The 23,189-nt window shown below is 37.1% G+C and overlaps 1 protein-coding gene across 1 annotated transcript in view; it reads left to right on the top strand.

The window, feature by feature from the left end:
• Positions 1-23,189, top strand: part of PDE1A (phosphodiesterase 1A, calmodulin-dependent) — a 171,297-nt gene that overhangs the window by 120,138 nt on the left and 27,970 nt on the right. The window contains exons 3-10 of the mRNA XM_009885619.1: positions 3,521-3,703; positions 4,165-4,231; positions 5,201-5,317; positions 6,746-6,886; positions 12,522-12,622; positions 14,980-15,105; positions 21,080-21,181; positions 21,301-21,421. Of these exons, the coding sequence (XP_009883921.1) occupies positions 3,521-3,703; positions 4,165-4,231; positions 5,201-5,317; positions 6,746-6,886; positions 12,522-12,622; positions 14,980-15,105; positions 21,080-21,181; positions 21,301-21,421 (958 nt within the window). The remainder of the gene's footprint in view (positions 1-3,520; positions 3,704-4,164; positions 4,232-5,200; positions 5,318-6,745; positions 6,887-12,521; positions 12,623-14,979; positions 15,106-21,079; positions 21,182-21,300; positions 21,422-23,189) is intronic.

Here is a 23,189-nt window from a genome sequence, read left to right as displayed (position 1 = left end):
AATTTTGGCTATTATTCTATTGTAAGTGCTCAAGTACTGTTGGTACTTCTGGTTAATGTGTACAAGTTCTGATACTTCTGCTAAAGGTTCTTTTTGTTACATTTAGTAAAATTTATATATATATGTGCATTTTGTAGATAGTAAGTAAAATTATTGATAAAATAATTTGATGTTTTTATGTCTCAACATATAAATTTGCTTTATTTGGGTTATTTTAAAGAAGTGTTTTCACAATCAGCAGGTAAAAGGTAAACAATTAGACCTATTTCACAGAATCCACAATATTGTGTATGTATACCTATGTATGCACACCCATGGAAATATAATGGAAATAGTATATTTCATAAGCAAGGTATAAATAGATGAATAAAAGTTGACAAAAGTTGCAAACTATGAAATAAGTTGAATATTGGATTTTAAGAATTTGTGATAATTAAGCATAGTTAGTATGGTGTAATATATAGCCTAATTTATTTCCCATCCTAAATAAAATTACCATCAAATTATATATCAGTCTAATGATCCATTTATTCAGCTGTGTAGACCCATGTATTATCCTTTCCTTGTAATTACAGAAGAATGGCAGTCATTAGCAAATTTATTCAAAGGCCATTTCTAGCAATGCATATGTCATGAGTAATTTTCCTCAATATGAATCTTGCTCTTCAAAAGGTCAAGAAAGTGTAGAAAATAGAGTTACGAGATGAATGACTAGCCCTTGTTTCCTTTCCTTAAATGTTGTTTCAGTTAGGCTTCTGAAAGAAACTAATTATTTTTGAGAAGTTACTAAGGTTCCAAATCCTTGCAAAGGATTGTGCTTACAACATAATTCTATGTTGCAGTTGCTTTCCCAGTTACTTAAGTAGAAACCAGAGACACTGAAATTCTCTCTCTCCCATAGCACATTGTTCAGTCACATCTCATCAGAGAGCAGTGGTCTCATGAAAATTACTTATTAAATAAACACTTTTTTCAAATTCTGTTTTCTCTGTTCTGTCCTCATAAAGTAACTCCCATTACTGTCGTTTACAGGCTGAACAGTCCTCCTGTTTTACAAATGAATGGTTAAAAAGATTAGAGAAACTGCGGTGTGTCTTGCTAGCCTTAATTTGTATTCCAGCAGCTCATATCTGCAGAGCTCAGGACTTGTTCCCGAATTTAGACCTGCATCAGACTATAGCAAACTGATGTAGAGCTCTGCTTCATGCGGCACAGGTGATGTGGAATATCCCTGCTGTGTGCTCTGAGGCAGCCTAATGCTCATGGTCCTTTTATCACTGGAATAATTTCATCTCATTTGGGTGACAGTTGGAATAGTTACAACAATATGTTTTAGGGATTATAAGGTTTATTCCTGATAATACCACAAATACATCAAATGTCAAATATCCTCAGAAATATAAATGTTCTGATCTCACCAGGGATATTTAATAACAGTGTTAGACTAGTAGCAATTTAAGTGGACTATAACATAGTTTTTAATTTAGGGAATAAAATCAATCTATAGCCTTTGACCTACGGCCAGTCTCAGCCTTGGTTTAGTTTTGCAAGACAGATAATTTGCCCAGATCCTTTCCTTTACACAAGTCCCTCTCCTCCAAAATAAATTACCAACTTTTGGCCTGTGTCCCACTGTCAGAAAATCTCATCGTTCTTGTCCATTCTGCTCAGCTTGCGCTCTGTGTTAAAAAGCCTAGTCTGATAATTCTATGTGTCTAAAAAATAGGAATGTTTCTGCTCTTCTTTCAGTAAACAGTGATAGTGTTGGGGGCATTTTATGGAATTTTTTTTTAAACCCCAATTGAAAAGTCTCACAAAATATGCTGCCAGCCAGATGAGCTGCTGAAACTGAGAACGGGGCAGATGAGCACAAATATACTACATTCACTGTTCACCAATAATTTATATGGCACTTCTGGCATCCTGCTTCCTACTAGGCATCTTCTTATAATCCTTCAGATAGTATCAGATTTATGTGGGGATTCCTTTGAACTGTACTGTATTCAGGCTTTTCTTCATCATCCATGTTGCTGCTCGATTCCTCTATATGCCAGAGAAGATCTGGATTAGGCAAGGTTTTGAAAATGTTGAAGAAGAGAAATAGAAAGTAAAAGGTGTGAAAGAGATGCTGAATAAATATGAGAACGTGCACAAATAGGGGGAAAAGTAGAGTTAAGAGTAGAAAGAAAAGACAGTGGCAGAGGTGATAACATGAAAATGGAAAAGGAGGGAAAATTTTCCTCTCCCAAATACCCATCTGCAAATGCTGCTAGCCGAATTCCCACCAAATATATTTCTCAGGGATCATCTTCACTCAGGAGAAGTTTTAATTTGACAAGCAGATTGCCTGATGAGAAAATCACACTCCAGAATACTTTGTCCATCATTGCTTTGTGTCCAATTAACGCAAACTTGAGCAGTTTCGGAAAGACAGATCTATGTAATCAAATAATGCCTGCAATTCAATTGGTACCACTTTTAATGAAACATTTTAAAAGGGTGGCATGCTTTACATATGTTCGGGTCATCCTAACTCTGGGGTTTCTTGCATAATTGCATGAAGGAGAACTTGTTATCTGACTAAATAAGGGATTTGGTTCTTGGAAAACCCCAGCAGACTGAGTAATATGGGCAAATAACATCAAGAAAAAGGTTGTGTTCCTACATCTGCTACGTTTATAGAAGGGCAGAATTGAAGTGTTGAGTCTGTTTTAAAAGAATATTTAGTTACACGTTTCTTCTAAATGAACTGTATGTCCTCCAATTCATTTTTGTTGAAGTTTCATTTTAATACTTTTTCTATTTTGCAGGAGGTATACATAACTTTTCTAACTTTTTGAACAACTAAGAACTGTGAAAGCTGACTTGCAATCCAATCTTGTATATTATCTTTAGTGCTATGATTTTGTTACCCTGCCTTCAACAGGAATACAGATCTCCATATGGAAGGAAGTAGTTCTCTTTAATACATTTATTTCACTGGAATAACACGATGATCATTTATACAGGGTATATACATTCACCGTAGCATTGCTATGTAATACCATTTAGTTTGCATGTAAGTATCAAAACATTTTTTGTCCCATTTTGGAGGACAGATCAGGTGGATCACTGGTGTTCTCAGTTATAGCAGCAACCCCTCTTTCTGTAGATGTTCATGTCAGCCACTGTTTTAGATGTCTCCTCAAGATTTTATAACCTATTGATTACATTCCAATCCACCAAAGCTGTGACATCTTTGTAGAAAAATCTTCACTTGCCTTTACTTGAATATCTTGTATTTGAGTATCTTTTACCTTCTGGAATGTGAGCAGCAGGGGAGAGGGAAGATACCTGCTGTGCCCAGCTTCCCAGTGGCCTCAGTATGTCTACTAGAAAAGACATTTAGTGATGTGCTGAGTCAATTCTACAGATGGCCCCTGCTCTTGTTAAATTAAGTTTTGTTAGCTGTTCGCCTGTCCATACTCCTTTTGCTTCAGTCTGCTATCTTCTTGGTTACCTTGTATTAATTTTTTTGTAGGAAGCTTTTGGACACTGAGGATGAGCTCTCTGACATCCAGTCGGATTCGGTCCCGCTGGAAGTGCGGGACTGGTTAGCTTCTACATTCACCAGGGAAATGGGAATAGTGAAGAGGAGACCTGAAGAAAAGCCCAAATTCCGAAGCATTGTCCACGCTGTACAGGCTGGGATTTTTGTAGAAAGGTGAGGGCTTTATTTTCTTATTACAGCAAGTACTGCATTTAACCACAGTGTCTGTCACTGAAGATCCCTTAAGTGGTCGGATGAACCTGAAGCAAATCTTTGAGCCAAAATTTAGGTTTCAATTTCTGCAATTGCTCTATTTTTCTATACAGAAATCCATATGAAACCTCTAAATTTGTAATGAAATTTCCTGGGCTTTGGAAGATTCTGGGAATGAACTTTATGGCTTTGAAACTTCTACAGTAAAATATTCCAAAGATTGCACTAATGTAAAAGAGTTATATACCAGCAGATGGGCTTTTCTCATAAGTTCATAAAAAGACTTATGTCATCTTTGGGATCAGACCCTTAAATAGCTCACTGTTATTTCACAAACTGTGAAAGATGAATTACAAAAAGAAAAATTGTTCCAGTACTTTTTAAAGGAGTGCTATTCCTTAATATTTTACTTGTTCTTTTAGGATGTACCGAAGAACTTCTAGCATGGTTGGTTTGGCTTACCCAGCAGAAGTGATAGTAACATTTAAGGTAAAATAAGTTTAATCATTGTGGAATTTGAATGTATTTGTACTTACGTTTAGTGACTTTTAGGGTGAAATGAATATATTTTTCTACTGAACCTACCCTAGCCATAGTTAGTACTACAGAAATAAGGACACAGAACAGAGAAATTAATAGTAAAAATTCACAAATAGAATATGATTCTGTTTATTGTTTCACTGATTAGTTGTGATTTCATTTAGATGTTATTAAAGCAATAGGATGAAATTTGTATAGAAATTTTTATAGTAATGTGAGACATGGTTTTATCAGCTCCCTGTGGTATGATAATCGGTGTCTCAGACAGCAACATTTGTTTCCTTTTTAGGAAAGAAAAAGGAGAAGTAGTATTGGGATAGAGCTAACAAAAGAAGCTGCAGCTTATGGAACAAGTACAGTATTTGCTGTGAATTTAAGGCATTACTGTAGTTCACCCAGAAGACTATCTTTTATAGAACTAAAGTTTCTATGGCTATGTATGCAGTCAAAAATGGTATTTCTTGAGAATGTAGTACCTCACCTTTTTCTCTGAAGGTCAAACATTGTTATATTATTCTCAAATTGCCATATGGCTATCATCGTGTTAATGACATTTCATAATAGCCTATCTAAAGGATGGGTATTCACATTAGCTCCACGAGGTTCTAGAGACATTTTGTATGCAGAAAGTTAAATTTGAAAGATTAAGACCTTTGATTTGAAGCATACAAAGTTGCATAGGTCATGTTACAAGTATTTGACTCGTAACTGACACAACTATTTTCATCCTTAATATTGAAATAGTCATTGATGTGTTATCTATAGTAGGTGCTTAAAGGAGTTGGACAATAAAAAACACCAAACTCTCACCCTTCTCTCCAAAAAAACCCAAAATATCTTTTCCACTGATTAACAGGAAACCTACTTAAACAGATGGAAATTTTATGTTTTTTTTTTTTCTTTTCCCCTCATCTACAGGATGTTGATAAATGGTCTTTTGATGTATTTGCCCTAAATGAAGCAAGTGGAGAGCACAGTCTGAAATTTATGATGTATGAGCTGTTTACCCGATATGACCTTTTGAGCCGTTTCAAGGTCAGAAACTAGCCACAAATAAAAATATGTATGTGAAAATAAGTATGTCAAATTTAAAATACAAGAAAGCCAGGGTATGTTTGAGATCGTTTTTTATTGTACAGTGCAGTGCAGAATTTCAAAGAATATGGCAAATCAAACATTGTGATATGCCAATAGTTATACCAAATGGAACTTCACCCAGAGCATGCAAATTTTTTTGCAAACCAAAAAATGGAAAGCTGTGTAGAGGCATTTCAAGTCAGTTTGGGATGGGATGTTGCTAGTGAGCAGCTAAATGCTGTAAGCATTAAATAAACAGGTTATATATACAGCCTATTTGCTCAGCAGTACCGAATCAGTGTCCCAGCTTTATGGAACAAAGATTCTTAATAAAGCAGAAAACTTTAGTTATTCCTAAATACTTTTTTCATGGTCTAGACCATAGTATGTTACCCACCACTGTGCAGGGGTTTCAGCTGAACCTTCCTCTCCTAACCAACTTGGAGGATGTATAAAGAGAAGGCTGCTTTTCCAGGGTGTTTGCAGGGTGTTGCAATACAATATGGAGTACTTAAAACCAATTTTGAAAGGCTGAGATAAAAAATGGATTGAGATGCCAAATTTATCATGATAATAGTACTGAATGAAAGTTTCATTATCATTTCAAAATCTCTCCACTGCAAAACTCCATGCTCCTTTTAAAGAGCCTGCCTCACTCTGAAATTGGTTTGAATATTTACATTTTAACCAACAACCCAGACTCAGCTTTTCCCATCAAGATTTTCCCTTCAAGTTCTGGGTGCTTGAAGTCAGAACCACACCAGGGCTACCATTAGCAACACAGTCAGAAAGTACACAGTATTATTGGATCAGTGGGCTTAAGCCCATTCTCAGTCCCACTGCTTATCTTGCAGGGCTTTTAAATAAAGTAAAAAATCTGAAGAAAAATGTCATTTTGTTATATGGGAAAATAAATGGGACTAGATAGTACCTTTACTTCATACATTGCCTGGAAGAAGAGAAGGAAGTGAAATCGTACTATCAGATTCAAGGAAACGTTGTCTCAGGCAAGGCAAAACTGGTGAAGAAAAGGAGATAATCCTGTTGTTAGACTCCTATCTGTGATGCCTTTATTATATGAGCAATCTATGCATTCCTGGTACAGACAGATGTGTCTTGAAAACTATTTGATCGATAGCTCTGCAGTCTCTTCTACACTTACCATATGCTGTGCATGGTGTATGTAGAGGGATATAACATCTACAAGAACTGGGTGAAGACCACCTGATTCATGTAAGATATTAGATCTTTACATTTTAAATTTTTCTTTTGTTGTTTGTTAATTAAACTCTATGGTATATTTATTTGTGGTTCATTTATTAAATGATTAATTTTGCAGCAGTTGCAGGAAAAAAACATTTATTTTAATTTTTGTTTTCCCCCCAGATTCCTGTTCCCAACCTTATTTCATTTGCTGAAGCTCTTGAAGTTGGTTACAGCAAATACAAAAATCCGTATCACAATTTGATCCATGCAGCTGATGTTACTCAAACTGTGCATTACATAATGATTCACACTGGTATCATGGTAAGAAATATTGCAAAGTTCAATTTACTTCTTTTCTCAGACCCTGCTGTTTTGGATAAATGTGTTCACGTGTCTTTTTTTAAGGAAAAAGCTCTCTTGAAAATTGTGCAGAGATAGATTTCAAACTACCATTCAGGCTGTGAACTTTATGTAATTTTAACAGTTCTTCCAGGTTGGAACTCTCCTGATGCAGAGGAAAAAAGAAGAAAAAATATCCTCCTTAAGTTCTTTTTGCTTTTCATTGCCCGAGCTTGGGTATTATAGATCATACTAAAAGAGATACATTTGCAGGAGTGGGCAGGTGAGAATTTTTCACTTCCACATCATAGCCTGGGAGGTGTGATCAGGCAGGGAAGCTTTAGTATCTGCTGAGGTCCTGGCCATTGAAACATACACTGAATCAGTGCAGGCGTACTCAAATACTCTGCAGCTGCTTTTTCTTTTAGTTTATGACCTTATTTAGGACTCCTCTTGCATACCGTATGTGCCTATAGTATGCAGGAGATTGCATATGCCTTGCACTATTGCAATATCCCAATATGTTTTCTAGTATTTGCCTTGAGAACTAAAGTGTGTCTGTGCAAGCTTTTTTACTCTGAACACTTATCTTAGATTTAATACTAGCAGTATTAAATCTCTCTCACTATCAGCTTGCTAGACAAAAGTAAATACTGACTGAAAGAACAGGGACATCTCTGTCAATGGCCTTTTGATGATTTGTCTTCATGAAGAACACACTTGTTCAAAAAATAAATAAAAAATAAGATGGGAAGTGATAGTGTCTGTCTGCTGTTTGCAGAGCAATGAAACAATTCCGTAAAACTTTTGGAAAGGAAAATTTTAGGGCTGACTTTAGATGTTTGTGCTCCAATATATACACAATAAATGACAGTCATTCACTTATGATAAGCCTTTTCTCACTGAAAGCTTTGGCTTTGGGTTCAGTGGAGGCAAGAACAAGTCCCTAGGCATTGCGGGGTTTGATTCTACTGTTTGAAGGAAGTGTTTTGCTTCTAAACATCAAGTTTTTAAAGCTACATTTTAACACAAGTACTACTTGCAGAGTGAGGCCTGGAGTCTTCACCAGCCAAGATTCCTTTTCACATTGAGATGTTTTCTTGAGAAAAAACTTCCATATCAGACTGAGGCATAGGCTAGACAGCTCTTGTCAAGATGACTCCAAACCAAAGCTGTTGTATACGATATCCACCTGTCAAAATAGTATTTTAATAAAAGAAAAACCTTCAAGAGATTAGATCACGGTTCCTATCCTACCCTTGTCTTCTACTGTAAGATCAACTGCAAGCATTAAATGATGTGAGACAAGTCTTTGTTGCAGGTATACACCTGGATCAGCAACTTAACAGGAAGGAAAATCCCTTTGTTGTATTATGCAGTATAAACATCCCTTTGGCGCGTTGTAACCGTGCCCCTCTGCTCTTCAAAAAAGACAATAGCATCCAGATTTTCTTTGTGATGCCAGGACAAGGTTCAAACTTTCAGAGCTATCCTAGTCAATTTGGATTGCTTAGCCATTGATAAACTTTGCAATGCACTTTGTGTGCCTCTGAACACTGAATGAAGGAACCTGTTTCGTGTTTGAATATCTGATACTCCACCAGGTACACATGAGAATGAGAAAGACCTCTCCAACTCAAGTTTTACAATATTAGCATCTTAACCTTGTAACTGCATTTTTATGTGATTTGTCCAACTATTTTCAGAAAAGCTTAGACTTTATTACTGTTACTTTGCTATAAAACCTCATTAATGTTTCAATGCTGCTACAAAATATTCCTATAAAATTAGGCCAGGTTTTAAATGTTCACATTTGAATTGCTGAATTATGATATTGGAAAGTTCTTGGAAAGATATCTAACTAGGACAACACTTAGTCAAGAGTGCTTTCAAACAGATGTAGCTTTGCCAGGCAGAAGGAACATTTATAGAAACCAGTGTTTGAAAGAAGGCCTAGTGATTCTGCAGCTTGCAAAAGTATTTCTGTCCCAAATGTCATTTGCAGTTTGAGAACACATCAGTATCATGCAAATGTTCTATTTAACTTGTTGGGTTTTTTTCCTGTTGCCTGGTTAACACTACAGAACCATACTCAATAACAATTTGAAGTTTGCTTCTCAAGCTAATAGGTTTCAGACTGCATCCATTGTAATGCTTCTTTTAACTCTATCTTCTAACAAATACCTGGATTGGGGTCAATTTGATGCAATTCTGTATCAAATTCCTGTGTGGTTTTTGCAGATTGGCATGTGATTTGAAGTTCTTGTGCTTTCATTGTATCTTAAGGAACGGATACCGACTTCCAAATCTTGCAAAGAATTGCTGTCTTCCTTCTTCACTTCTGAAAGACACACTGAAGCAAATGTTTCAAAAAGCTGGGTTTTAGAAATTCCTTTTCACGATTCCTGTTGTTGAAGTCATACATTTTGTATCTCTTATAGGCACCTGGAAAACAGCCATATTTCAGTATTTGCCAAAAAATCTGGTTGGTCAGAGTTTATGCTTCTCCACAAGACTTTGGAGAGATTCCAGTGAAGAGTAACATGTATTCAGAGTCACAGAATCATAGAATGGTTAGAGTTAGCAGGGACCTTGAAGATCACCCAGTTCCAATGCCCCTGCCATGAGCAGGCACGCCTTCCACTAGACTAGGTTACTCAAAACCCCATCCAACCTGGCCTTAAACACCTTCCCTCCAGCGTGTCAACTGCACCACACAGCTTGGTGTTGTCAGCAAACTTGCTGAGAGTGCGTTCAGTCCCACTGTCCATGTCAGTGACAAAGATGTTAAACAACATTGGCCCCAGTACCGACCCCCAAGGAACGCCACTTGTCACTGGTCTCCACTTGGACATTGAGCCGTTGACTGCAATTCTTTGAGTGTGACTATCCAGCCAATTCTTTGTCCGCCGAGTGATCCATCTGTCAAATTCACGTCTCTCCAATTTAGAGACAAGGATGTCATGAGGGCTAGTGTCAAATGCTTTGCACAAGTCCAGGTTGATGATGTCAGTTGCTCTTCCCTCATCCACCAGCACTGTAACGCCATCATAGAAGACCAACAAATTTGTCAGGCATGATTTACCCTTAGTGAAGCCATTTTGGCTGTCACTGATCACCTCCTTATTTTCCATGGGCCTTAGCATGGTTTCCAGGAGATTCTGCTCCATGAGCTTGCTGGGCACAGAGGTGAGACTGGCCAGCCTGTAGTTCTCCAGGTCTTCAGGAACTTCACTGGACTGCCGTGACTTCTCAAACATGATGGACAGTGGCTTAGCAACTTCATCCACCAGTTCCCTCAGGACCCATGGATGAATCTCATCAGGTCCCACTAACTTGTGCACCTTCAGATTCCTTAGATGCTCTTGAACCTGGTCTTCTCCTAAAGTCACATTTAAAGAAGTAAAATTATCATTGTATTTTCCAAAAGTTACTGTCTATTTTAAGTAACAAGATCCAGCCACCTCAGATCAATGTGATAGAAAGTTAGATATCACAGATGGCACACAATCTATTAACCTTCGCAAGAGATTAAATCCCAGATGATACAACTGAAATATGTAACTCAAGCTTGTATTTGTGAAGTCTTCATCTTTATAAAGATTCAAGAACCTAAGTCCCAGGGAATACATCTTGTAAAGAACTTTTGAGTCATCGATCATCTTCCCACCATCCCTTTTCTCCTCCCACGTACCTGTATTGCTCAAACTAAAGGAAAAGATGTCTTTACTGTCAATAAGTGCATTGTGAGACTCCCTTTCTTACTCATTTTTTAATCCATCATTGTTTAAAAAAATAGTTTGAACCAGAGTTCATGAAAAGTTGAAATGCATCTATTTACTTATAAGCAATTTATAATACTCGAAAACATCTCTCAATAAAAGAGATCTTTTCCAATAGGTGTTACACCTGCCTGGCATAGTATCTTCCAGGCGGGAATTAAGTTCCAGCTCTTTGCAGTCTTGCAGACCTCCAGATACCTGCTTTTCCTTCTCCCATTGAGGAAAACACTTGTTAACTGACTCTCAAAGAGCTTTCTTCTACTTCTTTAGAAAACCTTTAGCTAAAGTAGTTCTCCGATTCTCTGATTTGAATACTGATCTGAATTTTGACAGCACAGCTACAGTCTCCAGAATACTTGCTCTCATATCGTACCATATGAAGTTTCTGTGTAGCCCATAGATATTGTTTGCAAGGAATGCTCTTCTACTTATAAATGCATCGTCTAGCAACTATTTTGGTTACTAAAAAAGCTGATCTTTGAAAAGGCATCTTAAAGAAAAAGTTTATGTTTAACTTTAATTACTAATAATTTCTGTTTCTATTCTGTTTGGTAGGTTGAAAACACTGTGAAAGCCAGGACCAGTCATGGCCTGGTTTCTTGTGACACACAATACGATGAAGGTCATCGTTTCCATTTTTAGAACTGCTTACAGTACATTCTCATTCCTCTCTTGTGACCTTTTTTAATCTATACTGCTTCACCAACAACCAGTACTTGTTGTTCCTCAGCAGTCTTATTTTGTTGCTGAATGACCTATTTCATTATTCTCACATGACTTTTGAATCTTGACTGTTTCCTTTCTTCTTCTTTGAAAGAAGTACTACTATTGGCAGCTTATACTACTTCTGGCAGCTTATACATCTTATATCCATTCATACACATGTATGTGCATATATGGGTGCATAAGGATGAGATCATTCTTTGAACCTTTAGTACAAAAGCTTATTTCTACACTAAAAAAAATCTGAAATATGTGTGGAAATGCTTGACTGGCATTTGACTTAATCAGTCCTATGACTGCGGGGGTTAATTATCATATGATTTTTCTGCCCCCATTTTTAGATGGAGTAAATTTTCTCCTCAAGGATGATTTATCATTCAAGAAATACAACTTGAAAAATAAAATCAAAGAGCTTATTTTACAAACCGAGCAATACAGAACAGCCTCAGTTAGCAAGAGGTATAAAAATGCACAAAACTCTGGGGTCTGCATTATTTTGTATACGTGACCTGTATTACCTTTTGTTCTGTGTAACTGCATACTAGCCTTATGCACTCTTTTTTTGCATTATTACAAAGTATGATAAAATTTAGAGCAGCAAAATCTCCCATGGGCCTAGTTTTAGTGCTATGTACACTGGTAAAATACAGTTAATGCTATTATTATGAACTGTATATATGTTATTATGAACTGTATATGTTGTTCACTAAAAGACAAATTATAACCTTAACGTCATATCAAGTTTTTAGGTGAATATACCATAATTTGGCAAGTGCCATGTATGGGCTAGCAGATTAGATGCTTCCTACTCAAATCAGCTACAAAGTATACCATGTAATTATCTTTATAACTTATAATATTTTTGGCTGCCAGTATTTACTTTGCTAGTGACCATAAGGATGTTAACTTGGTCTTAGAGAAACCATTACAAGTACAAGGAGTTATTTTACTGTATAATTCTGAAGTGTTATGGGTATATAGTTACCTGGCATAAGACAAGAATAAAGTTTACTTAAGTTGAAGGTAATGCAAAACATTTCCAGTACTGTAGCATTTAATCTTAATTAGGCTATTATAGAAAATATGACTAAGATTTGTTTTTCGTTTACCAGCACTGGCTCACAGAACTGGAAATTTTAGCAATGATCTTTGCAGCTGCCGTCCACGATTATGAACATACTGGGACCACAAACAATTTTCATATTCAGACAAGGTAAGCAAAGTGGTCTTTTAAGTGTCATATCTGGAATTTGCTATTCATTGGTCTGACCTCTGTCATACCTCTTACTGGTACAGCCAGGAAGTAGCCAGGTCATTCCTGATTTTACAAATTGATTCCTTGACCTCTGCACAGTTAATGGGACTGCTCACATGAACAAAGACAGCATGGAAAAGTAAGGAGTTAGCTCCATAGTGTTTGAAATAATTATATTTTGGAGCTGATATGTCAAGAGAGGTATCAAAAAGATTCAGAGCATAGACTTGAAAAACCCTAACCCCTCTATTTGCTCGTTTAAATTCAGATACTTTCGACTCAATGTTTTATTTCTTCCACAGTGTTCCCAGAAAAATAGCCCTTCACTATCAGCAATGTGTCTGCACTTACTTCAGTGCTACATTTTGTTTCAAATTGTGTATTAAACTTAAAGGGTCCTAGTACAGAGGGAGAAACCTTCAAGTACAGCTTTAGAAATCCTTACCAAGAGTCCTCTCCTAGCATATTTTGACAGGACAGCATATTTTGTAACTATCTGCAATAGTTACAAGAAAGAAATCTAGAAAGAAATCCAGTTTGAAAGTCAGGCTAACTGTATTCTCATGCAGGCACAGTGTGTCATCGTAGCCTCTGGTCCAGAACAACAGCGTAGACCTCTCTCCCTTAAAATTTTTCAGCGTATCAAACAGTGACTAATCCATTTCTGGGTGATAAATGGTACACCTGATACTTAGCCTAGTACAAAGGATCTTATTGTTCTCTCACACTAGGCTTTACTTTGTTTTTAGTATCTTCAGTTGAGGAGTCTGCTTCACATGTTCTTGAAAAAAACAAAAGGAGCAAACCACTGGCATGTTCTAACACAACATTTCTGTGCTAGAAATACTACTGCTTTGAACAGAAGCATCCTCGCACTCACCTATGAAGATAAAGTGCCCAATGGTTACATTTAAATTAAATCCGTAACATACTTTTGCCCCGACATGCGCCCTACAATAATGAACAAATTCTAGATCTGCAGTTGCAATAAAGGCATAATTCTTTTTTCCCTCAGCACAGTCTGGCTAAAAATAAACTGCAGTTTGTTGTTCCAAGTTTATATGACTTTTCTATTTTTGTCCTTAATATTTTGCTCTGAAGTATTGCAAAAGTGGAAAATGAATTAAGCTGTTAGCCTTTGAATTTTACTTGGACATACTTGCAAACAGGTATTTGTTTTGTGATGGAGCTCATTCTTCCCTCCTAGTGGAACTTGGCCCTGATGTGGCATCCCAGGGCTGTGATTCCAGGCTTCTTTTGCCTGAGAAAAGCTGACGAAATGGCTGTCATAGTCATAGCAAATCTTAGAGCTGTTTAAAACTAGCCATAAGTAGCTATGTGCGTCGAAGTGTGCTTCATAAACATTTGTGAGTGGCAAATCACAGATTTTCCCATGATTTTAGTAGGCTTATAGATGTAAACTTATTCATTATTTCGGTAGGTTATGGTTTGTTCCCTCTAAATAAAGTTTCCAATCAAATTTTAATTTTTTTAGATTCTTTGGAATCATACCGTACATGTGGGTGGTTAAACTGAATATATGCTATTGCTCAACAGAACAAGAGGTTGAATTTACCTTATTAATATCATAGTAAAATGTGCTGCTAAGTCATCACACCTTTCTTCTAGTACAGACTTTTCAATTGACCAAATTGAAATACTCAGGAATAGTTTTATAAGAAAAGAAGTGTAGCAGAGAGGGGAGACCCAAGTTTGCTTAGCAAGTCAAATCAGGTCTTGGGGAAACAAATTCCCCAAGAATTAGTGAAGTTTGAAGCTAAGTATGATAAATCCATCACATCAAAATTTTTGAAAATCTATATGTAATTTTGGTATTGTAGGTTAGTCTTTAATTAAGAGGGGAAAGATACTGTTGAGGGTGCAAATGTTATGGTAAGAGTCTGGCTTTAGGGAGAACTTGAATGGAATCAAATTTCAGCGTGGAATCAAATGGAATCAAATTTCATTTCCTTTCTTATGAGGCTCAAGTTTTGGCTGTTTTTCTGACAAAAAATGGCATTTACTTAAAAATATATGAAGTTGAAGTTTTTAATATTTTATTATTTACAGCTCATTCTAATTATGAGTGACATGGACAAAAGCACATGTCTGTCGAACAGGGGGAGTAACTTCTTAATACCCAGGCTATGTGTGGAGCCCCCTCTGCTGGTGGATGCATTGCATTTTAAATAGTTGCGTCACCAAAGAGTACTCCAGTAGCCTAGTTAGAGCATTTCTGTTGCTCTACAATCCTATTTTCCCCAGTGCCATTATCAGGATGCTATTGCAAATTCTGCCTCTTTTTTTAACACTAGGTCAGATGTTGCAATATTGTACAATGATCGTTCTGTTCTTGAAAATCATCATGTAAGTGCTGCTTATAGACTAATGCAAGAAGAAGAGATGAACATCCTGGCAAATTTAACCAAAGATGACTGGAGGTAAGACTTACTGTGATATTCAAACTTAATTCCAGTAGTTAAAAATAATAAAAAACACCAGGCCTTCCATGTGGAGTCTATTTTAAGAGCTCAAATTACAGGAAGAAACTTTGGCACTGGAAGGAGTAATGGATATTTAGAGCTTAGGGAAGGCTGCTGTGGTGCAAAGACGTACTGTTTGGGAGACTCCATATAATTTTCCAAGTGAGGTTGTGCATTTATGAGGCACAGTGTTGGACTGTGAGGCCAGTGTCTCAGGTGAGATAGCTGGCTAGGAAAACTTACAGTGCTGCCCGTCTTGAGCTAGGTTACCTTCATCTAACTGGGTTAAAATCTTGGTGCAGAGTCACACTCTGAGCACTAATGCCTCTGGGATTTCTGCTGTGTAACATAGCACAGCACAGTCACATGTTGGTTAAGCATTAAAAAATGAATTATCTTGAGAGTCCAAAAATAATCAAGTAAAGCACTACAGAAATCTCTCTTTTCTTCTTCTTCTTAATTTTAGCATAATTCCTGAAGAAAATTCAAGCAGCTGAAAGAGTCAGGATCATAATTGATATGTCACAAATACTAAGATCTGTAAAACCAAAATGAACAAATGTTAGAGATAAGACTTTCTCCATTATTTGAAAGGACATGTTATCTTTGTATATCTTCGATTGCTACATATAGCACTTAAAATATGTCTTCTATGTGTTTCTGTAAACATAGCTATTATTCAGAGATCCTAAAAATAACTTTTAAATAGGTGGACTGTGAAGTCAGAAAGAGATGTTCGGCTTCCAGGGGAGTCTCCCACTGTGGATGATGCTACCATGAGTAACAAAGCTATACTCTGCTTTATTTATATTTCCACAAAACTATACTTTTACGAAGCAGTACATGAATGTCAGATCAGATTTTGGTGTGGTGTATGTTTACAGATGAAGGACTGTTTTACACAGTAGATTTACATGATTTTACTTATCTACATGATCAGAACACCCTTAAAGTGTTTCTTGAATGTAAGTCTGCTGACCCTTTTGGTTTTCAATTCATTATTTTTCTGTAGCTACTCCAAAACACTTAATATTAAAGTATTTTTAATTTGTTATTTAATACAAAGTAAGACAGGAGGCATGCATTTTTTCATTCTTATAAAAGATTTCTTCTCAGAGGATACTCATTTGGATTTAGTTATCATAAAGTTTGTGTTGTAAATTTAGTTCTGGAGAAAGATGTCTGGAAGTAAACTGTAAACTTCAGCAATAATTGTAACATGCACCTAGATTTTCATTGCCAACATAAATCAGCCTTGCTCTGCTTGGAACTATTTTGGGCCTGATAGTTTTGGGCCTGATAAGTTTCTCTGACCCTATTTTTGCTTGTCTTAGCTATTGAGTATGGAGAAAGTGACTATGCCAGTAGACAGCCATCAGAGGCTGGTATTCTGTCTTTTAAAACCATCATTGTAGAGAGGTAATGATTTTCAAATCTTCAGACTTGTTGCCTTAAGTATGTTTTTTTGAAGTGCTGTTGCTTCATATTGTGTCCTGACAGAGAATGCTTCCAGGTAGAAAGGGGCAGATCTTCTTCAGCTGAATTTCAGTTCAGGACTGGATCAAGGATGGCTTGAAGGCATTTATGTGCTTCCCCAATCTTGGCTCTTCATCACTGGAGACCGCCGTAAATGAGTATAGTTTGGAAATCCTTGCAGTGACGTGCAGTTGCTCCAGCTAACAGAAATCTGGCTGCCAGCTAGTAAAGTGCATCCCAGTTGTTTGTTCCCTTTTGTTATGTCACTGGGGAAAAGAGTGATAGGATGGAAACTCCAGTGAAAGAGAATATTCCCCGATGGAAAGAGGAGCCTATGGTTTCCAAGTGTGTGATGTTTATACATGTTGCTTTGGTGAACTGCAGCAGAATAAAGGGAGGAATGTGATAGCTAGTCTTCACATTTCTGAAGTACACCCTTCTCTGCAGAGATTGCTCAGTCTGGTCTTACCACAGTTCTTTCTCTTTATATTATGGACCCTTTGCTCTAACTTCTCTTGTATTTAATGTTTTTTGAACCTGTGATAAACTACCACGTTCCTTTGGAAGTTGCTCAGTCTTTGAGGTGTGTTTGCACTTGCTTTTCAGTCTTCTCTCACTTACCCAATTTGGATTTCCTGGAGGATTTTATTACCATTTTGCGAATTTTGTTTGTATACAGTGGTGGCACAGATCCAGTCCGCTATTACACGCAACCAGTTTGAAGTTGGTGGGATCTAGCAAACAGAGAAAGTAGAATTTGTGGTCTTTTGTTGGGGCTATTCAGTACAACTTAGAAGAGATATATGAACTGACTAATAAGCTCAAGCAACTTAAACGAGGACACTCAGTTCCATGTTTTGTTGCTTAGCTAGGCAAGTACAGTCTGTACTTTCAAACAAAATGGTAACTTCCAAAGTGCCAGTCTGAAAACCTACACAACCTGTTAAAGTCTGATACTTAATTTAGAGGGTCAGTCATGGAAATGTTGGTTTCCTGCTATTCGTTTCTAATACCCAAAAATACCCGTTACCCTGTCATCAGATACAGTTGTTCAGTGATGCAATGACAGATCTGTTAGCCACTTAAAAGAGGCTCTTCAATTTTCTAATTATTACTAGAGAGAACTTCTTGGATCTGTACTGAAATTCATGCTATTAGACTAACGGTTTTGAAGTTTGTGCTGAATCTAATTGGCAGTAAATTGAAATGATAATTTGTTCAACTTTTTAATGTACTTCTTGGCACTGATTAATTTCTTGACTGCTGTCAGATCTATTTTCTTGAGTTGCAGCGATTTCATTTTTTTAAAGTTTAATACCCCTGCCTATTTAAACTGCAGTTCTGCTAATTATTTCAGCAAGATGAAGCAAAATGACTGAGAATGACTCTATAGTTTTACATTTTCTTTTCTACTTGTTAACGTTAAGAAGATAAATGCACTAATAAACTGTCAGCTTCAATTAAGTTTAAAACATAGGGTTTGGGTCTGAGCAGGGAAACACTGCCAGCATTCTGATGAGGATGTCCTTTGTGGAGAACGCCTGTGACATTCATAGTCATTTCTCACTATTTTCTCAACTCTGAAAATATATTCCAGTCTTCCGTATTGTCCTGTTTCTCTCACTTAGCGCCCTTAAATAAATAAAGAGGGATCCCTTTTTGTCCCTCTTTCTCCTTTGATTTACCAGGCTTCTGGTGTTCTAGCATCCTATGTGTTACGTCAAGAGTCAGGTGGTATTAGTCTCTCAAAGCATTCCAGTCATAAGGCATACAATGTTATATTACCCGATTATATAAAAAAGACTAATAAAATAATATGCATTATGTACAATGCATAATGAACAGCTTTTCTTTCACAAATTCCCTTGGGAGTCTTCTGTCTGAGGAAAGCAAGATGTCTGTAACTCGCAAGATGAACCTTAAGTCTTCAGTTCCCAACTGGCTTTTGCTCATCTTAGCCTGTTCCTGCATTTTTTTCGTTAGTTTCCAGCTGACTAAATGTCTTTGTCATGGACAAATCCGGGTAAAGCTGGTTTCTGTTTATCAGTTAACTACTTTTCCAAGAAATTCATGTGCCACTCCCTGTCTCTTGTTTATTACAGCATTATTCATGTCATTTTTTCACATCATCTTGCATCTATTTTATTACAGTACTCTATCCTAGGACATATGGATATGGGAGGGTTAAGGAATGATGACGGCACAGGACATGACGGTTTACTTAAAAATTGAGATTGTATACACAAAACCAGTAATCTTCCAGTTGTGGGCCCCAAAAAAATGCTATGCGCTGTACAAGAATACTTTTGCCACTTCCCGTCATAGAACTAAAGACGACAACACCTGCGTATCTTTTTGCCATGGTAGCATGAGCAATGCTAACTGTATTATCCCGATGCCTGTAGCTGTGGACTGCTTAATGAAGTGGGCAGAGATTTCTGTGAGACTGTCTGAGGTCCCCTCCAATATGGACGTTGAGATGATCTTTTTTCCCTGTGACACTATTTGGGAATGGCGTAAGTCCAAGAGTAATCTTCTGTGCAGTGGCGGTAGACTGAGTATTCGTGGCTCTCGTAGAGTTCTATTTCATGTTTCCCTATCATTTCTTAATTTTCCATCCCTCTATTGATGATGGATGGGGGCACAGGCAGGAAACAACTGCAGACTGTAGGAGGAGAGCCTCTCCTTTGCTGTTAAACAGCTTTTTAGTGGCCTGAAATCTTCAGAAGTGCGTGAGGACCATGCTGCATTGTTTGATCCTCATTCAGATGGAGGAGGTAACAATTAGGGTTTGTCTGCTGCCATGGCAGTGTAAACTGGAAGCAGCATTTTGCTTCTCTGCGTGTCTTGTGTAGTAGGGTTGATTTCTGATTGGCTTTAAAAGTTCAGACATGGAAAGTTCCTAGGAAAATCTCCCATAGACATGGGAAGTGATAATTATTTCAGTCTTATGAACAACAGGGTTTAACAATGCAGAGCCCTCCGTTTTCATGCCATGTTAGCTGTTCTGTTTTGTTGGTTGAGGTTTTTTTTTTTTTTTTCAATGGGTTTGGCTGCATTTGAAGGGTACAGTTTCAAAGCAATGTGGAGGAGGAACAGTTGGGATGCAAATTAATTAGTATCTTATTATGAGGTCAGATAAGGTAAGACATTTTCTAAACACAAGTTGCTATGGCTGCATATTATTGAGTAGAAGTGAGAGGACTAAGTCTTTGTACAACTACATCAAAGCAAATCAGGAATAAATACACAGAAATCAATGAGGAGTATCAGCTTAAATATGCAATTAATTTGGCTCAGTCTTGATAGTTTTTATAACAGTTAATTTGGCTCCGTCTTGATAGTTTTTATAACAAACTATTCTAGCAGCCGTAAAGAAAACTGCAATTTACCTCTTTAAAACATAATCATTTGAAAAAAACCTGCATTATTAAGTAAGTCAAAGGTATTAATACAATATGAAAAATCAGCGAGAATGACTAAAGTAGGATTCTAGTGTTGTAATTGACTGGGGGTGTGCTCATGAAGATATATGCTACGTGATCAAACATTTTATGTGGTGAATTGTCCCTGATATGCATACAAGCAACACTTGCACGTAAATCCTCCTAGGCCATTTAAAAAGCATGTAAATAAAGACCCAGTAGACTCCTACATGGTCCATATACAATTCTTCTACATCAAGGAAACAGAATTTTCTAAATCAGTAATTATTGTTGACAAAATTAATGTACTTTCATGTGCAATGAGAATTAATACACTTTCTTACATGAAAAATATTTTACTATTTTTTTATTTATTTAAGAGAATGCTGATGGACAAGCCAACATTTCTGACCATAATACCAAGATATAGATAGATTATAAATCCCAAACTTGTTCTGATTAATGAAATAGTCATTAAGGTATTTTTGAGATGAAGGGTAGTTTATTGTAATGTACATATATTGTTATAACGTTGATAGTGTTTCAGATGTGATATTTCTTGCTCTTCTGAGTGTTTCCACAGCCTTCTTCCTAGGTTTAGTGTTATGCCTGCTCTGCATTAATATAAGGGTGGTAATAAGAGACACAAATATTTCCTCTTGTGTGGTGGTAAGCCGAGAGACCGACTGGCTTTTTGAATACTCTACTGCTGGAAAAATAAGGAAAGCCTTAATATGGGTGACAGAACTGCATGTATTTTTAGTTTATACACTAGAAAAGAGGAATTACAAAACAGTGTGACTCTGAAATAATGATTGCAGAGTGTGTTTTATGAAGTACATTGCTTTCACAGAATCCCTTTAGGATACAACATTCAAGTTGTTAATAATTTATTTAAATGCTTTTAAAAACGTAATAAACCCCATGATGTTGTTTAGAAAGTTATAAATTAACAAGTACTGCTTAAACAAATGTACCATACATAGAATAAATGAATTGTAATCAGTCATTTTGCTTTTAATTATTCTTAGGGAGTTGCGTAGCTTGGTCATTGAGATGGTCTTGTCTACAGATATGTCGGGCCATTTTCAACAAATTAAAACGATGCGACATACTCTACAGCAGACAGAGGGGTAGGTTATTTTCCATTCTGTTCATTATCTGTAGTATTTCAATGAGCTCATGTACAAGAAAAGAATTTAAATAGTTGCTTTTGTTTTGAGATAATTGGAGCATGTCCTTGAATTGACAGGGTAGACAAAGCCAAAGCCATGTCTTTGATTCTACATGCAGCAGACATAAGCCATCCAGCAAAATCCTGGGAACTGCACTACCGGTGGACCATGGCCCTGATGGAAGAATTTTTTCGACAGGTGCCATTTTTAAAGTCTTTTAATAAGTCTAGTTCAAGAAGCAGTGGTAACACAAATCTTTTCATAAGTCTACCAGGAACAATGCTGTTGGTTGTGATTGACAAGCAAAGTCAGTAGTATATATTCCTTACTCTTCATACATACCACTGACATTAATTCAACTTTTATGTGTGTGAATAAGATGAAATTGTTATAGCTCTGTATCTATTTCAGCTGATATCAGGATTCTGAGTGTTGTAGCATTTTTTTCTTTCAATAATAATATAACTTGTCAAGCTGTTTTCATTCTGTAGACAGAGATTTATATATGCTTTGAGTTAAAAAGAAGCACCAGCAGGGTAGGATGAGGGACTTGAAAATAGAAAGAATTCATGTTCAGCAAAGAAGGCAAAAAGTTGTCTCCATTGCACACTTCAGAAAGCCCTCCTGTGTCTTTTCCTTGCCAGTGCTTGCCATGCATATGACACATATATCTGAAGGTTTTGCTTCCATAACAGCCTGATCCAAAACCAGAAGTTGGACAGTATCATCCTGTTAACACTGTGGCCATATATCTAAAACAAAAATGAAGACACACCTTTGTGAAAGTCTTTTAGTTTCTGTGAGATAGGGAATTCAAAGAGAAGCCCAGTAGGTGTTGATGTACCTGCTGCCATTTTTTTACTCACCTCAGAAGGTGAAAAACACATTTTCTCCAAAGGGGGAATACTCTCCCTGTAATTAATATCTGTGATGATGCACATTTTTAACATAACAGTTACTGAAGTACAATTGATGGCCAAAATCCAGTTGAGGTATTACACAGTTTCTCCAGTTACACACAGGTTTTAAAAATGGTTAATACAGATAATGGAACAGTGTATGCCTTGCTCATCTTGATTATCATTATTTTGCTATATGCTGACATTTTCAAATCAGAGAATCATAGAATGGTTTAGGTTGGAAGGGACCTTAAAGATCATCTTGTTCTAACCTGCCTGCCATGGGCAGGGACACCTTCCACTAGACCAGGTTGCTCAAAGCCCCATCCAACCTGACCTTAAACACCTCCAGGGATGGGGCCTCCACAACTTCCCTGGGCAATTTGTTCCGGTGCCTCACCACCCTCATAGTGAAAAATTTCTTCCTCATATCTAGTCTAAATATTCTCTCTTCTATTTTGAAGCCATTACCCCTTGCCCTTGTAAAAAGTCCCTCTCTAGCTTTCTTGTAGGCCCCCTTCAGATACTAGAAGGCTGCTATAAGGTCTCCCTGGAGCCTTCTCTTCTCCAGGCTGAACAACCCTAACTGTCAGCCTTTCTTCATAGGAAAGGTACTCCAGCCCTCTGATCATCTTCATGGCCCTCCTCTGGACCTGCTCCAACAGGGCCATGTCCTTCTTACGTTGAGGGCTCCAGAGCTGGACACAATATTCCAGGTGGGATCAGTTGGGTCACACTGGAAAAAAGGGTCAGAGAATAAAAAAGTCAGTATGTTAAAGCATGAGGTTGTTAGGCCTATCTGCCCTAGAATGTTCTTCCTTGGTTCCTAGAGGTTCTTTGTACAAATTCACAGTAGGGAGCATCAGGACATCCTTGACTCTGGGCTTTGCACTGGGGAGACAGATTGGAGAGCTTGTGCCTTAATCTAAATATTGAATGGACTAAGTTTTGTGGAAATACTGAGTAGAGGCATGAGTTTCTGTCTGCTTCTGTAAATGGAAATGATGAGGATTTTGAACTTCAGAGGAAAAAGGAGGAACAGATTACCCCAGATATACATTACTTGC

This window comes from Charadrius vociferus, unplaced genomic scaffold (assembly GCF_000708025.1).
Source record: "Charadrius vociferus isolate BGI_N301 unplaced genomic scaffold, ASM70802v2 scaffold315, whole genome shotgun sequence".
NCBI classification, from domain to species: Eukaryota; Metazoa; Chordata; class Aves; order Charadriiformes; family Charadriidae; genus Charadrius; species Charadrius vociferus.
Note: the sequence above shows the minus strand (reverse complement) of the source record. Positions and strands in the feature narration are given on the sequence as shown.